The following is a 15,242-nucleotide window of genomic DNA, read 5'->3' on the forward strand; positions in this document are numbered from 1 at the left end:
GGGTCACTTAGCACAGAGATGTGATGGAGAATGTGGATGTCAACTCCTTCTTCCCTCCTTTCTTGAACTCATTCTCCTCCTGTACCTATCTAGGTATCTCCAACAAGTCCCCCTTCAAGGACCAGGCTAATGGAGAAGCCCTCTGGGCCATCCTATCTAAGATGGTGTGCTCTGGCTATTCAGTGTGTGTGTGTGTGTGTGTGTGTGTGTGTGTGTGTGTGTGTGTGTGATTGGATTTAGGATGCTGCACGTGATGCTAGGCAAGTGCTTTACCACTGAGTCACACCCTGGTCCCTCACTGGGGAATGCTAGGCAAGAAGAGCTCTATCACTGAGCCACGCCCCTAGGCCTCTACCACTCACCCAACCCCGCCCCAGCTCCTCACCATTGAACTTCATCCCCAACTCTTTTCAATCTTTTCCTCCAAATTGTTAGCGTGTGTGTGTGTGCGTGTTTGTGTGCGCACGCGCGCGCGTGTGCGTGTGTTCGGGTACAGTTATGTATAGGAGTGTCACGTGTGTGTGGAAAGAAGCCAGAAGACAACCTCAGGTGCCATCGATGACAATGTGTTCATGTCCTTTGAGGTAGGCTTTCTTGCTAGCCTGGACCTCATGAATAAGGCTAGACTGACTGAACAGTGAACCCCAGGGATCCCATTTCTGTTTCTCTAGCTTCACCACATCTGGAATTTTTGTGGGAGCTCTGGAGATTAAACTCAGGCCCTCATGCTTTTCAGTTACGCCTTTCACCGACTGAGCTCTCTCCCCAGCACAACCTTTTACTACTGAGTCGGGTTCTAAGCCATCCAGGCTGGCGTTGCACTTCTCAACGTCTTAAGTAACAGGCCTGCACCTGAAGCAGCTGCGGCCACTTTCTCAATGCTCTTCCTCATTGCTGCGAAGGTGTTCATCACCATTAGCATCTTTGTCTGACTCCTCCCTCCCTCTCCCGGAGCAATGCCCGCACGATGGAATAGTTTTCTCTGCTTTGTTCAGTGTGGGCTCTACAATCCGGAGTTCAGAATGCTCAGTATGGATGCACAGCACAGGAGTGCCATGGACATGCGTGAGCGGCCCTCTTCTCTGATGGGCTGGTCCTGTCCCAGGCGGTACACATTCATCGTCAGAAAACAGACTCTAAGGCCTGGAGCCTCTTCCAGAGACTGCTTGGTTTCCAAGGGACATGTCCTGTGGGGGTGTCTCTTGATTTCTAGATGGTGCCACTTAGGTGAGATGTAAACTGTCTCTGATCTGAAGGACTTAAAAAGGATCGAAGTACCCAAATCTTCTTGAGAGGGTTTGAGGATCTGGGTACTTACAGGAATGTGGGCAACTTAGCAGTAACTACACTGAGGAAAGTGTCTCTCCCTTCCCCACTAGTCATTAACTGCCTATGCTCAGGGAGCGATGGGACCTTGTGAGTCATCACCCCACCCCCCACAGCCCCTACCAACCATTAACTGCTTATAAATCTACAGAAAGGGACAGGAACTCTTGACTCTCCCTCAAAGACCGATGTGAACCTATTCTTTTTTTAAAGACTAAAAAGAAATGATGTGTATGTGGGTTTGTGTGTGTGAGCGCAATGCTCATGGAGGATGATGTGTATATGTGTCTATGTGAGTTTGTGCATGTGAGTGCAATGTTCATGGCGGCCACAAGAGAATACTGGATCCGCTGGAGCTTGGTTACAGGTGGTTATGAGCAGCCTGATGTGGGTGCCAGGAACTGGACTCTGATCCCGACGGTACGCATTTTTAACTGTTGAGCCGTCTCTCTATGTCCTAGGGGACATATTCTAAGTCCAAGAGGGAGAGAGTCCCACCTCCCTGAAACCCAGGATCAGTAAACAAGACAGTAGTGACTGACAGAATGAGGTTTATTGGAGTCCCAGAGACATTGGAGAGACCAGGGGGTGAGGTCGAGGCTCACGGGAGAGAATCCCTAGCCAAGTCCCCCTTTCCTCTTGGGGTTGGAACACAGAGACAGTTGGTAGTGATGGAAAGACCAACAGGTACTACAGTTGAGGCGAGGGAGACCCCAATGTCTACCACCTCCACCAGGTCACAGGATTGGGACAGCCGTGGACAGAGGACTGCGCTCTACAGCTTAAGGGAATGTCTGCCCTATTACTCTAAGGAGAGTGGAGCCAGGCCACGACCTGCACCAGCCCATTCCAAGTGCACAGGAATATGTGTATCTGGGTCAATCCAACCTACAGGGCAGGGACTTTGGGCCAGTCTAAACTAGTGTTCAAGATGAGGGGAGATCAGTAGGGTCAGACCATTCTGCAGTAAGGGAGACCTAATCTGAGAGTAGGTTAATGAAAGGTGGGGGCATCTACCCTGGTCCTCTTTCAGCATAGGAAGTAAAATGGGGGAAAGGCAGATTCTGGCTATACTCATTTTCTGGGGCCACCAGTGGCTGACGGGTGTCATCTGGAGAGGATCCTGAGGATTCCAAGATATTGGCCCCGACATCCCCCAGATGAACATCGTCGTTGGGAATGATGGCTCTCAGGGAGCGGGTGGTAGGACCGTGGGGGTGCCCACATATTATCTGCTGGGAGGTGTTAGTGGAGACCCGTTTTTTATTCCTAGGTTCCCAGTCTCGGAGGCCAGTTGATTTGAGCATGCCCCCATTCCAGGGGTCTCAAAGTCAAGAGTCTCTCTGTAGATTTCAGTCCCCAACAATTATGTCCGTGGACCCCTTTGCCGAAGGATGCTTCACTGTGGTCCTGTGTGGGTTCTGGGTGGCACCATTTTTCCAGGCAAGGGCCTCATCTCATGGTCTAGCTCTGGACTTGGAGGGCCGGAGTGGCCTGGCTATTCAGTCCATGCCCCTGTGCAGCTTCAGGTGCCTAGAGAGATTGCTGAGCGTGATGAAGCCCTTGCCGCAGATGTGGCAGGGGAAGGGCCGCTCTGTGCCGTGCAGCAGCCGGTGGCGCTTGAGGTAGCACTCGTGGCGGAAGAACTTGCCACACTCCAGGCACGGGAAGGGCTTCTCCCCTGTGTGCACCAGCACATGCCGTTCCAAGTCGCGAGGCGAACGGAACAGCTTCTCGCACTCGGAACAGCCAAAGATTTTCTTGCCACGGCCGGAGGAGCCCGGCCCCGGCCCTCCAGCCGCCTGCTCGCCCTCGCCATCAGGGGCCGCCTCCCCGCTGCCCTCACCGTGGCTGGCACGCCGATGCTCCTCCAGGGCGGCCAGCGCTGCGTACAACGCCCCGCAGTGGCCGCAGCCATAGGTGGCTGGGCCCGAGTGCGCTTCTAGGTGGCTGGCCAAGGCCGGGGCAGACGCGAAGAAGGTCCCGCAGTCGCACTGGTACAGTGTGTCTTCCGAGGACGCCTCGGCTGCTGCGGCCGGAGCCCGGGCATTCTCCGCACCCTCGGGGAGCAGTGCCTCCAGCTTAGGCATGCTTGCCCCAGTGGGGCTCAGGAGCAGCCCGGCGTCCCAGGTCGGCGGGGCATCCCCCACCTCCACTGCCTCGACATCTCCTGCCACCTCCTCCGGACCCCCACCCGAGGCCCAGACCTGTGTTGGGGGTGCACTGCTCCCCTGCAGGTCGTGCGTAAGCTTGTGGCGTTCCAGCAGCGCCGGCGCGTTGAAGTCGCGCTCGCAGCGTGGGCACTTGAATGGCTTCACGTCGGTGTGCGCGGCCCAGTGGGCAGCCAGCTCCCGGCCGTGGTCAAAGCGCCGGGCACAGGCGCCACATGCAAACGGGGGCAGCGAGGCCGCCGCGGCGGCTGCCGCCTCGGCCAGTCCCCAGCTGGTCGCTCCTGCTCCCTCCAGGCCCTCTCCTCCGCCGGCCCCTCCGCCTCCACAAACCGAACAGGGACCCACGTTGCAACACACTGAGCAGGGGGAGTTCAGGGGAGGCAGGCCGGGGCTCGGCTGCAGGGGGGAGGGAAGCACGCCCCGGTGCTGCCGCTTGAGGTGGCGGCCCAGGCTGGAGCGGGAGGAGAAGCGGAGCTCGCAGACCAAACAGCAGTAGGGCTTCTCACCAGTGTGGACAACCTGGGAGCAAGAGCAGAGAGGCAGGGCTGAGCATCCAGGCCGGGCAGCAGATTCCCAGGATGGTCTAGCTTTCACCCGCTGTCCTCTGTTAGGTCACTAGACAGGCATCAGCAGGCGCGGAGGCCACCGGGAAGGGACCCCATTTCCTTGTTAAGGAGAGCTTCACAAGTGCCCCTCATGAAAAGTTAAAGCACCATGAAGAAGAAGTAGGAGGGCTTCATCGAGGTCATTTACATGAAAGCTACCTCCTCCTAGCCAAAAAAATTGAATCTGGGTTAGCAACACGGTCCAGCGGGTAAAGATAGTTGCATCGAAGCCTGGTGACCTGAGTTTGGTCCCTGGGATCCATATGGTGGAAAGAGAGAGGACCAACTCCTGTAAGGTGAGATGTGCCACATCCTACCCTGTATAAAAATAACGGAGCGGGGCACGTTGGTACAAGCCTTTAATTCCAGCACTTGAGAGGCAGGAGGCAGAGGCAGGCCAATCCTGTGAGTTGGAAGCCCATCAGGGCTACATCATGAAACCCAGTCACAAAATAATCAATCAAACAACAAATAATGAAATAAAAAATATTTTAGGGGCTGGAGAGATGGCTCAGAGGTTAAGAGCACTGCTTGCTCTTCCAAAGGTCCTGAGTTCAATTCCCAGCAACCACATGGTGGCTCACAACCATCTGTAGTGAAATCTGGTGCCCTCTTCTGGCCTGCAAGGATATGTGCAGACAGAACACTGTATACATAAATAAATAAATCTTAAAAAAAAAAAAAAAAAAAAAATATTTTAAAGAAAGAACAGAGGGGCGGTGGTGGCGCACACCTTTAATCCCAGCACTCGGAAGGCAGAGGCAGGTGGATCTCTGTGAGTTCGAGGCCAGCCTGGTCTCCAAAGCAAGTTCCAGGAAAGGCGCAAAGCTACACAGAGAAACTCTGTCTTGAAAAACCAAAAAAAAAAAAAAAAAAAAAGAAAGAAAGAAAGAAAGAAAGAAAGAAAGAAAGAAAGAAAGAAAGAACAGAGATGCTATAGATAGTTTAGCAGTTAAGAGCACTTGTTGCTCTTGCAGAGGACCTGGGTTCGATTCCTAGCACCCACACGGCAGCTCACAACTGTCTGTAGCTCCAGTTCTAGGGGATCCGATGCCCTCTTCTTACCCACTGGAGCACCAGCAGTGAATGGAGCGCACAGACATACATGCCAGCAAAACACCCACACCCACAATAAATACATAAATCTAAAAAAAAAAAAAAAAAAAAAGAAGAAGAAGAATAGGATCTAAATTTCTAAATTCTACTTTGGGCCTGGGTGGAGACACTACATTCTAAATTCCTTCTAACACTATGTACTACTGTCTTCTCCCTAAGAGTTCATCCAACTGGGCCTGTCAATTACCTGGCCAAGAAACAGCTAGGGAGATGGAAGGAATAATTATCTCCTTAATGAGGTAACATACTCATCCTCTTCAGAAGCCCTCCCTGGGCTGTGTGCTTTTCTTGGTTTTTTGAGACAAGATTTCTCTAGGTAACAGGCCTGGCTGTCCTGGAACTCGCTTTGTAGACCAGGCTGGCCTTGAACTCAGAGATCTGCCTGCCTCTGCCTCCCGAGTTCTGGTATTAAGGGCCTGTGCTACCACCACCCAGCTCCTGTTCTACTTTCTGTCTCTTCTCCGGATACCAGCCAACATCCTCAGCACGCCTGTCCTGACACTGGACTACGTCACTCTGTCTGAAGAGGCATCCCCACATAGCTGCTTGCAGACCTTCAGTGATGAACCTGCTGCCTTCTCTCCTGGACTAACTAGAAAGGTATGTCTTTCTTGCCCCCTCCCCATTTCTGCCTCTCCAGCCCCCAGCCACGCCCCAAAGCTGCCAAGATTTACAGCTGCCCTTTCCTATGATTTTTCTTTCAAATTCTAATAAAATGATTCTTAAGCTTCTAACTGCTTTTAAATTCTTTTGTCCAAGAGAGTAGGAGCCTCAAAAGGGGACCGCAACTCCCCAGGCCAGCCCGGCTACAGGCCAGCTGGCATTCTCTCCGTGCGGACCTAGTCCCTTACACCGGCCACCTCTGTCACGGTTCCCTTTCAACCCGCTCATCTAGGAACTGATTCCCACAGAATATAGCTATGGCTAGGGCTCTAGGCATCCACAGGCCTGAGTTCAAATCCCATCTCTCTCTCTTCTCTGTGAACACTCTGCTTTTTCCCTCTGCCAAATGGACCACTTCACAGTGCACTGAACAGTGTCCCAACCAGGGGGTTCCCCAACAGCATATGTGTTAAGATCCTGGTTGGTTTTGTTTGTTGTCTATCTTGGAGAATACCTGAGCCAGGAAGCCAAGGCTGCTCCTGGGAGTCCAGCTATTACTCTCCCCAGCTGCTAGGGACCTTGTGAGGTATTAGGAAGTAGAAGGTAACTGAACGTGGGTCTCCATTAGGCAGCTTCCACCAGACCATCATCCCTGGTGGCATGGGCCTTTGTGGCATCATCCCCGGTGGCATGGGCCTTTGTGGTAATGTACCCACTTGGGGTCACACACTGTAAAGCCCCACCTGTGCTCTCTGAGATGCTTTGTTTGTTTGTTTTTTTAAGATTTATTTATTTATTATGTACACAGTGCTCTGCCTGCATGTATGTCTGCAGGCTGGAAGAGGGCACCAGATCTCATTACAGATGGGTGTGAGCCACCATGTGGGTGCTGGGACTTGAACTCAGGACCTCTGGAAGAACAGCCAGTGCTCTTAACCTCTGAGCCATCTCTCCAGCCCATGTGCTCTCTGAGTAAACCCAATTAAACTCCGACTTGCCAAACTGGACTTTGGTGCAACTCCACTTTGGTCTTCCTCTGGTGTCCTCCCTGGGGTGAATGTGTTAGCTGTTTCTCCCCAGGAGAAGTTAATGCAACACCCGTGAACGCACCAAGGCCCTTCCCACCTCGGGGCCTTTGCACTTGCTGCTGTTTCCACCTGCAAATGCTTTTCCCACGTGGACTTCTCCCGCTTCAAGTCTCAATCAGACGTCACCGCGCCCTCTCGTCTACAGTGACCCGCGGCTCCCCCGATTTACTCCCACACATTACTTTTGGCTTTGTTGTTTGTGACAGCGTCTTATATAGCCTGAGCTAGCTCCAAACTCTGTGTAGCCGAGGCTGACCTTGAACTCCTGATCCTCCTGCCTCCACCCCCCAGCGCTGGGATTGTAAGAATGTATCACTATGCCCTGAATTTTTTTTTTTTTAATTTGCTTCCCAACTTCTCCCTTAGAGAACTCTTTTCTCAGAAACTGCTTTCTTTACCCGCTACCTAGTTCCTGATCATTCGAAGGAATAAGTTTTCTGAAGGCCCTGTTGAGTCTTCAGTTGGTCACTTTAGAATAAAGGAGTTGGGTGTACGTGGATAAACCTATTTTCAAGATGGTAAGGAAGAGAATGGTCAGCACAAGACTGCAGAGGTGGAGAAACCATTATGTGGGGCAAACATACTCTGCAGGCCTTCGCTGGAGCTCAGGCTTTGGTCGGGCTTTGGTAGAAGGGAAGGTGAACTTTCCTGTGAGAAGGAAGCTGGGGAAGGAGTATGCTCTCATCTCCTGCTGCCTTTCCCGGAGTGGAGCGGAGCCCCACCGTCTCGGCCCGTGCACCGTCTCGGCCCGTGCGGCTCCCAGGACTCACCTGGTGGTGCAGCAGGCCGGTGGAGTCTCGGAATCCCTTGGGGCAGGCGGAGCATCGGTAGGGCCGCTCGCCGGTGTGTGAGCGCAGGTGGTTAGCCAGGTTGAAGCTGTGCTTGAAGCCCTTGCCACAGCGAGGACACGCGTGGGGCTTGAGCGCTGTATGCCGAGCGAAGTGGCGCCTCAGGTCGGATCGGTACCGGAAGCTCTTGCCACATTCACTGCAGTGAAAGGGCACCCGGGGAGCAGTGGCCGACGGTGCTGGCCCTGGGGCAGCAAGAGGGGCAGGAACCCCAGGCAGCGAGGACTCGTCCATGGTGGCGGGTCCAGGGGTGGCTGGGGGCTTTCTCTGGAGTATAGAGGAGGCACAGAAGCAGGTAAGAGTCACCTCCCCACTGGCCATTCTTTCCCTTAGCTCTCTGGGCTCAGAAACACACTTGTCCTCCGGAGACCCTCCCGATGCTAAGGCACACCTACTACCAAGCCACAAGCACTGCCCTTTACATTCCTCCCGCTCTCTACAAACCCTCCCCCTTCCCGATCTTCCCGGCCACTTCTGGCCACTTCTATTCGTTTCTTCCTCCCAAAGTTTTTTGAAGGCTCTTTCTCAGTCCTCTCCAAGCCCTGCCCACTACAAATTAAGGCCCTCCTACTATTGCTCAGGTCTGGGCTGCCTCTTCCCGAGTCCCTCCCTCTGCTCCCTAAGCATTCAGTATTCCTCCACAGACTTCTAACTCTTCTTCAAAGACAAGTTATTGAAACGGTGACACAAGGATTTGGGGCTGCGCACATTCGTCTCATACTTGTAGGGAGCTCACACTGGTTCTGCAGCTTCAGATGAAACCAACCGGAACTCTTCACCTATGAAATGGGTACACTAGTCCTACCTCACACAGCGATGGGTGGCGTTAAGTTAAATTGTAGCAACGCGGTCAACGTACTTAGGGAGGGAGGGCCGAGGCACAGCAAAGAATTACCCGAGCAGTTTGGATATGTAAGTTCCTCTTAGTTCCTTTATTCCCATGCACTCCCAAGTTAATTTGACTTTTCTAAGTCAGATCTTCACTGAGACCTGCCTCCAAATCCCACCCAACTTTTCCTCCAAATAAGTCCCATTTTTTTCCTATCATCTCCTTTCCCTATCATTTTCTCAGCCTTTCCTTAGCCTGTGTTCACCTTCATGTTAAAGACCCGATAGTTCCACTAAAACCTCCCCAAACTGCATACCTACATGGGGGGCGGGGGGTGCCCTTGCCATGGCGGCCTTTTCTCTAAGCCACACCTTAGTCAAACTCCACCTCACACTCTGGGCCTCTCTTGTCTTTCTGGACCCCATTTTCCCACTAACCTTAACAAGTTCCTTCCATTTTTCAACCTAGGCCCCCTCACCCATTGCTCAGGATCCACGCCTCCTTCCCAGGCCCCACCCTTTGCATAAACCTCTCCCATTTTCTAACCAGTCTCAACCCGTTCACAAAAGCCCCTCCCCTCCCACTACAGGCCCCGCCCCAACAGGCTCCGCCCCCGTGCTGCCACGCCCCAACCGCCATAAGCCCCGCCTCCTCCTGCACCCCGCTGCGCGTGGGGCTGCGGGGGGGCCCCCCAACCCTGCTCGAGCTGTAGAGCCAGGCCCCGAACACTAGCCCTTTGTACCCCTCTCCCTGGCCCTAGGAGGTGCGGCCGCGGGCGCCCGGGTCGGGGGCAGGTCCAGGCGGCCCGGGGACTGGGCGAGACCACCTCGCTTTTGCGCGGCGGAGGTCCCGGAGACCGGGCAGGACCCCGGGAGGCCGGGAAAGTCTGTCGGCTTTCCTCTTTAATTACTTACACCTCCCTCTGGGCGCCGACATTTTGGGCAGCGGGGTCAGCGTCACTTCCACCTGAGGGGCCCCTCGACTTCCGCCCCGGCTCCCTTCTCCTCAACCAGCCCCCCCCCCTCCCCGCAGCCCCCCTTTCTCCTTCCCCCTTGGCTCCCCTTTCCCTCCCCCCACCCGGCCTTTCTACATTCCCTTCCTTTTCCCAGCCCAGGAGGTTAAAGAAGCTAGGTTGGCGCCATCTTGGTTGAGGGCAGCGGGAGGGGCGGGGCTTAAGCTACCCGGACGCCCTATAGACGGAGGGCGACAGCGCGCGGCTCCTCGTAGCCCGCGGTGATTTTACTTAAAAGTTTACATAGATGGGCGCAGCTAGGACTCCCTTTTCCCAAACTCGGACGCCTGCTGGGTAGGTTGTCGAGTTGCATCCGGAAGAAGGAGAAAAAAAAAAAGTCCAAGTGGTCAAACTAATGCGGAGTTGGGAAACACCAAGCACCATTTTACTACTTTTAACTCCGTGGGGCTTTGAAGCTACTGGGCGCCATGTTAATTAGGGGCACTTAGCGGCCATTTCCCGCTTCTCATCCATCCGGTACCTGTCTTTGATTGGGTCACCGGGTCGGAGTGCTTTGTGGGAGGGAAGGCATTTGGAGGTGGCCGGGGATTGTCTCGTGCGTTACTTCTCCCGGGGACAAACGGAGGCGACTGGCGCGCAGGCGCGCTGGGCTGCAGGCGCGCCTGGGCCCGGGGACGCCGAGCGTCCCCTTTGTTCCCCGCGGGCGGGCGGCGGGGAGGGAGGGGCCACCGGCGTCCGTGGCGAGGGGCGGGGCCCGGCCCGCGCTCCGCCGCCCCCGCCCCTTCCCACGCCTCGGCCCGTCGCCCCCCGGCGCGCGCGCGCGCACACGCACACACACGCGAGCCCAGGCAGCATGCAAATGAGGTACCCAGAGGCGGGGGGCCCCGGGGAGCCGGGGAGGGGAGGGCGGGGGGAGGGGGAGGGGGGAAGGGGGTGGTCCCGGGGGCGCGCGCCCGCCCGAGCGCGCCCCCGGCACCTGTTCCCTGCCTCCGCGCGCCCGCTCGCGCCGACCCCGCGCCCCCGCCGAGCGGTCCGGGCTCGCGCTCGCGCACGCGCGCGCGCAGACCCCCCTCCTGGCAGCCCCTGCCGCCAGTGTCCCCGCGCCGCTTATTGGCCACCCGCACCCTGAGGGCCCCGCCCCGCTTGCGGGCTGGGCCACTCGGGGCTGACAGGCAGATGTCCCCCCCCCCCCCGACTGTGGGTGGGGGAGGGTCGGGAGGGGATCCCTCTCTCACTTCCTAGGTATGCTCCAGAAATTCAGCTGCTTTGCCCAGGCTACCGCATGGTGCAAAAACCATGTGATCCTGGAAAAAGTTGCTCCTGCGTGGACCTCACGCGGTGTGCATATTAAAAGGGGGTGCAAGGCGTGGGGTTGTAGCACAGGCCTAGTGTGAGTGAGGCCCCTGAGTCGGTGAACCAGCCCCACACACAAAGAAAACCTAGAAACCAAACAAAACAGTTGAAAGAGGGGTCCCCTGGCATAGAGCTGCACCTGTAGCTGCCCTGTCCCCCAAGTACAATCTAATTCCCACAGTCCCGAGATCTTTGGGCACTGAGAAGTGAGGGTCATATTTTTTGGGAGGCTTTCTGTATTTCAGGTAGTGTAATAAGGACATTTTTGAAACTTCCTTATTCCTGTCGATTCTCCCCACTACCTCGGTATATTGATTTTACAGAGAAGGAAGCTGACTCAGAGGCAAAGCCACTTGCAGTCACGTGCAGTTGCAGTCACGTGCAGAACGGGATCCAAACCGAGGACCGGGAGACCTCGAGATGTCCCCCTACACACACACTCAAACACGTCCTAGTCTTCCTAGTCTTTCTCATTTCATTTCCCGGGCCACTGAGATCAGTTAGACTGACTTGGGGTCATTGTCACTTACTGGCAGAGAGAACTTTAGGAACTCACTTGGTTTTCCTGTGCCTTTGTTTCCCTGTTTGCAAAACAGAGAATGTGTTTCCTCAAAGGGTTGGCGTGAAGCTTAGCTACCCATGCTGCTCTGCTGGCTTTTGTGTATTACGTCCACAGCGTGTCCGGGTTAGTAGGTTAACAACAACAACAAAATAAAAGAAAAAAAAGCAAAGAGACAAACCCCGAGTGCCATCTTGCAAAGGACATAAATGAGCCCAGAGAAGTAAGGACCTTGGCTAATGCCACACGGAGAGGAAGGGACAGATTCTGCATTTGATTTCTGGTTATCTGACTCCAAAGCCCAGACTCTTAGCAACCTGGATATATGCCCTTCACATATCAACAGATTTTGCGTAGGACCGCCTCTTTTCAGACCTCCCCATCTCTGCAGGGGTGAGGGCTTTTGGAGGCCTTTGTGGCCCACTCTGGGCTGTTTCAAGGCCCACACTCTCGGCTGGATTTTTTTTTTTTCTTTCTGGCTCGTTTTGACCTTAAAGGCTATAGGAGTTACTGATATGATGAAAAACCATAACCACAGCAACTTATGAAGAAAGCATTTAATTGGGGGCTTGCCTGTATTTTCAGAGGGTGAGTCCATGATTATCTTGGTCAGGAGCATGGTGGCCAACAGGAGCCAAGAGCTCACATCTGATCCATAAATTTCAGGTAGAGGGGACTGGCCTGGCGTAGGATTTTGAAAGCTCAAAGCTCAAAGCTCAAATCACCTCCTCTAACAAGGCCACACACCTACTCCATCTAGGCCACAAGGCCACACTGTATTCCGACTTTACTTTGGGCTGCCAGCTCACAAATAACGACACAGAGACTTACTATTAATTAGGAAAGCTTGGCCTTAGCGTAGGCTTTTCCCCAACCAGCTCTTCTAACTTAAACTGTTTCTATTAATCTACATTCTGCTATGTGGCTCGGTTACCTCTCCTCTGTACTGCATTCTCAACTTATTTATTTATTTATTTTGGTTTTTCGAGACAGGGTTTCTTTGTGTAGCTTTGCACTTTTCTTGGAACTCGCTTTGTAGACCAGGCTGGCCTCGAACTCACAGAGATCTGCCTGTCTCTGCCTCCCGAGTGCTGGGATTAAAGGCGGGCGCCACCACTGCCTGGCTCCTTCCCAACTTCTTTCGCATCTCACTGGCTCTCCTGCCAGGCCAGATTCTAACCCTGAGTTCCTCTCTGCCTAGAAGTCCCGCCTTAACCTCTCCTGCCTAGCTATTGGCTGTTCAGCTTTCTATTAAGCCAATCACAATGACACATCTTCACACAGTGTACAAATTATCCTGCAACACCACACCTCCTAATCCTTCCCAAACAATTCCACTAATGGAACCAGACATTCAAACATAGGCACCTATCGGGAGTGTGGTCATTCTCATTCAGACTGCCATGACAGAAAGCCTAGATTCAAAGGATGGGTTAGGGAGTCACGATACTTTTTGGAGGAGGGCAGTAAGTATGTCTTATCACCTTGTAGAGAATTGTCTTGTTAGAATTATTGGGGCACTTGTCAGCTCAGACCCTCACCGCACTGACGCCACCCCCTCTCTTCTCTTAGCCGGCTCCGGTACCCAGACTCAAGCTCCCCACTGCTCAATGGACAACCCCAGCTCAGACCCGTTGCCTTCAACTTTGTCTGGGGAGGAAGACAAACCTCTGGCCTTACTTCCTCCTGTTCCCCGGGGCCGCCGAGGCCGGCCACCAGGGGGAGCCGCCACCTCCAATCGGACTCTGAAGTCCTCCCTCCCTCGAAAGCGGGGCCGCCCCCCCAAATCACTGCAGGAAGCCCCGTTGACAGCACCAGTGGACAGTGGTGGCAGCAACGATCTTCTGTTGATCGATGATCAGGGCGTTCCTTACACAGTCCCCGAAGGATCAGCAGCAGATGGGCCCCAGGGCTCTGGCCCCAAGAGGGCTCCACACTTCTGTCCTGTGTGCCTGAGAGCCTTCCCCTACCTCTCCGACCTGGAACGCCACAGCATCTCACACTCAGAGTTAAAGCCACACGTGTGCAAAGATTGCGGCAAGACCTTCAAACGGTCCAGCCACTTGCGGCGTCATTGCAACATCCATGCTGGCCATCGGCCCTTCCGTTGTGTGCTCTGCCCTCGCCGCTTCCGCGAGGCGGGGGAGCTGGCACATCACCACCGCATCCACTCTGGCGAGCGTCCCTATCAATGCCCCTCCTGCAGGGTGCGCTTCACCGAGGCCAATACTCTCCGGCGCCATTACAAACGCAAGCACCCAGAGCTTGTGGGGATGCCCGTGCGCCTGTGCCCCCCGAACCCAAGACCCCAACCGCTGTGGGATGATGACGAGGGTGTCCCTGTTGCAGAAAGGGTGCAGGAGGAGAGTCCTGAAGGAAAGGAGCCTGCTTGGCCTCTGTCCTCCACCGCTTCTCCCCTGTCTGGGTTTACAGAGGGGAGTTCAGATGGTGCTGGGCAGGGGCAAGGAGGTCAAGACACCCTTGTTTCTGGTGGTACTCCCGTTACGGAAGGGAATCAAAAGCAGGGACCTAAACCTCTGGGTCCTGATACCATCGAGCGCCCTCCTTCGGACTGACAGGCTCTGGGAGGTATGGGCTGTGGAAATAAATCCCTGCCTACTGACTTCCAGTGTGTTCAGTCATGGTGCCTGTCCCTTTCAGGGTTCCTCTATTACCCTGCCTGACTGTGGTGTGTGTGATTGGAGAGAAGTCCATTGCACATATCTCTTTAGCATGGTGCCAAAGAAGCCTTGCCCGATCTGGTCGCCATCAGACAAGTGCTGTGAAGCATTTACCCGGCTATGCAAATGTGACTCTGGCCCTCCCCCCCAGCTGGATCCCCAGGCATTCTGCATAGGACAGTTTTTGGCTCCGATTTCTTTTCCAGAGGACTTGCTGTTAGGAAGGGAAAACTAAGTTGAGGGCTTGAAGTATAACTCAATGGTAATGTACCTTGAATGCACAAGGCCCTGGGTTGAGTGATGGCCAGCTCCAGGGAGTGGGGTGAGGAGGGTGAACAGAACTGACCATTTCCATAGCATTTAGAGAGAAGAATGTGAGCTCGAGGGGAGGGCGGGACTAAGATGAGGTGCAGTACTTTGGCAGTACAAACTAGGTCGCATCAGGAAAGGAGGCTAAAAGTTGGGGTGAGGATCAAAGAATTTTAGGCTTGACTGGCAGAAAGCAAGTTAAAGGGAATGGATGGCATTTAACTGAAGGGTGGGGCTAAAAGAAGTACTTTTTAGAATGAAGCAGAGTTCAAGATTGTTGTTGTTAAAGATCTTTTAAGACAGGCTTACAAGAAGATAAGGACACCTGCGAGCATTGGTAGGGGAATCTCAAAAACAGTTACATGGAAGTACTTTCCAAAGTGGGGTATTAGGACTTAACCGTTAGGAGAAGATGCTTAGGGATGGACATGATTGCCATTCAGGCCATGGAGAGGGAAGAAAAAGTTACCAGAAAGGGAGAAGTTGGCTGAATAGAATTAGGCTTAGCTGTCCGTAATGGGGCTGAGTTAAGAGAGGTGTGCATCAAAAGTGGTTCGACTCGGGTTTCTAAAATCCACCCAAAGCTTTCTGTTCAGGAAGTCTGGGTTAAGGAGCATCATGCTGATTGGTGCCAATGGTTGGTAATGACTGACTTAAAGGATGCAAAGGACCTACAAATTATTAGAGAGCTATCCCCATAATCCCAGAGTTAGTTCCCGAAGGCTCTGACAGGAGGATTGCTGCAAATCTGAGGCCACCTTGAGCCACCGTGTGAGACCAA

At 54.1% G+C, this 15,242-nt stretch overlaps 2 protein-coding genes across 9 annotated transcripts; one reads left to right on the forward strand and one right to left on the reverse strand.

Moving 5' to 3' along the window:
- Positions 1-1,860: 1,860 nt before the first annotated feature.
- Positions 1,861-10,242, reverse strand: Fiz1 (FLT3 interacting zinc finger 1). Of its 8 annotated transcripts, none has more exons than XM_059252551.1 (4): positions 9,501-9,590; positions 8,479-8,536; positions 7,680-8,024; positions 1,861-4,016 (listed from the first exon to the last, which is right to left on the reverse strand). In XM_059252551.1, exons 3-4 carry the CDS (start codon positions 7,989-7,991, stop codon positions 2,829-2,831), a joined length of 1,500 nt encoding a protein of 499 aa, XP_059108534.1. In that variant the 5' UTR covers positions 7,992-8,024; positions 8,479-8,536; positions 9,501-9,590; the 3' UTR covers positions 1,861-2,828. The 8 variants fall into 8 exon arrangements, with proteins under 8 accessions (XP_059108534.1, XP_059108532.1, XP_059108535.1 ...); XM_059252549.1 differs by having other exon boundaries at positions 8,466-8,536; XM_059252552.1 differs by lacking the exons at positions 8,479-8,536; positions 9,501-9,590 and adding an exon at positions 10,080-10,242.
- Positions 10,243-10,317: 75 nt separating this feature from the next.
- On the forward strand, positions 10,318-14,094 carry Znf524 (zinc finger protein 524). The gene is made up of 2 exons (XM_059252553.1): positions 10,318-10,423; positions 13,044-14,094. Exon 2 carries the CDS (start codon positions 13,082-13,084, stop codon positions 14,045-14,047), a length of 966 nt encoding a protein of 321 aa, XP_059108536.1. The 5' UTR covers positions 10,318-10,423; positions 13,044-13,081; the 3' UTR covers positions 14,048-14,094.
- The last annotated feature ends 1,148 nt before the right edge of the window (positions 14,095-15,242 follow it).

Source organism: Peromyscus eremicus, unplaced genomic scaffold (assembly GCF_949786415.1).
Source record: "Peromyscus eremicus unplaced genomic scaffold, PerEre_H2_v1 PerEre#2#unplaced_72, whole genome shotgun sequence".
Taxonomy (NCBI): domain Eukaryota; kingdom Metazoa; phylum Chordata; class Mammalia; order Rodentia; family Cricetidae; genus Peromyscus; species Peromyscus eremicus.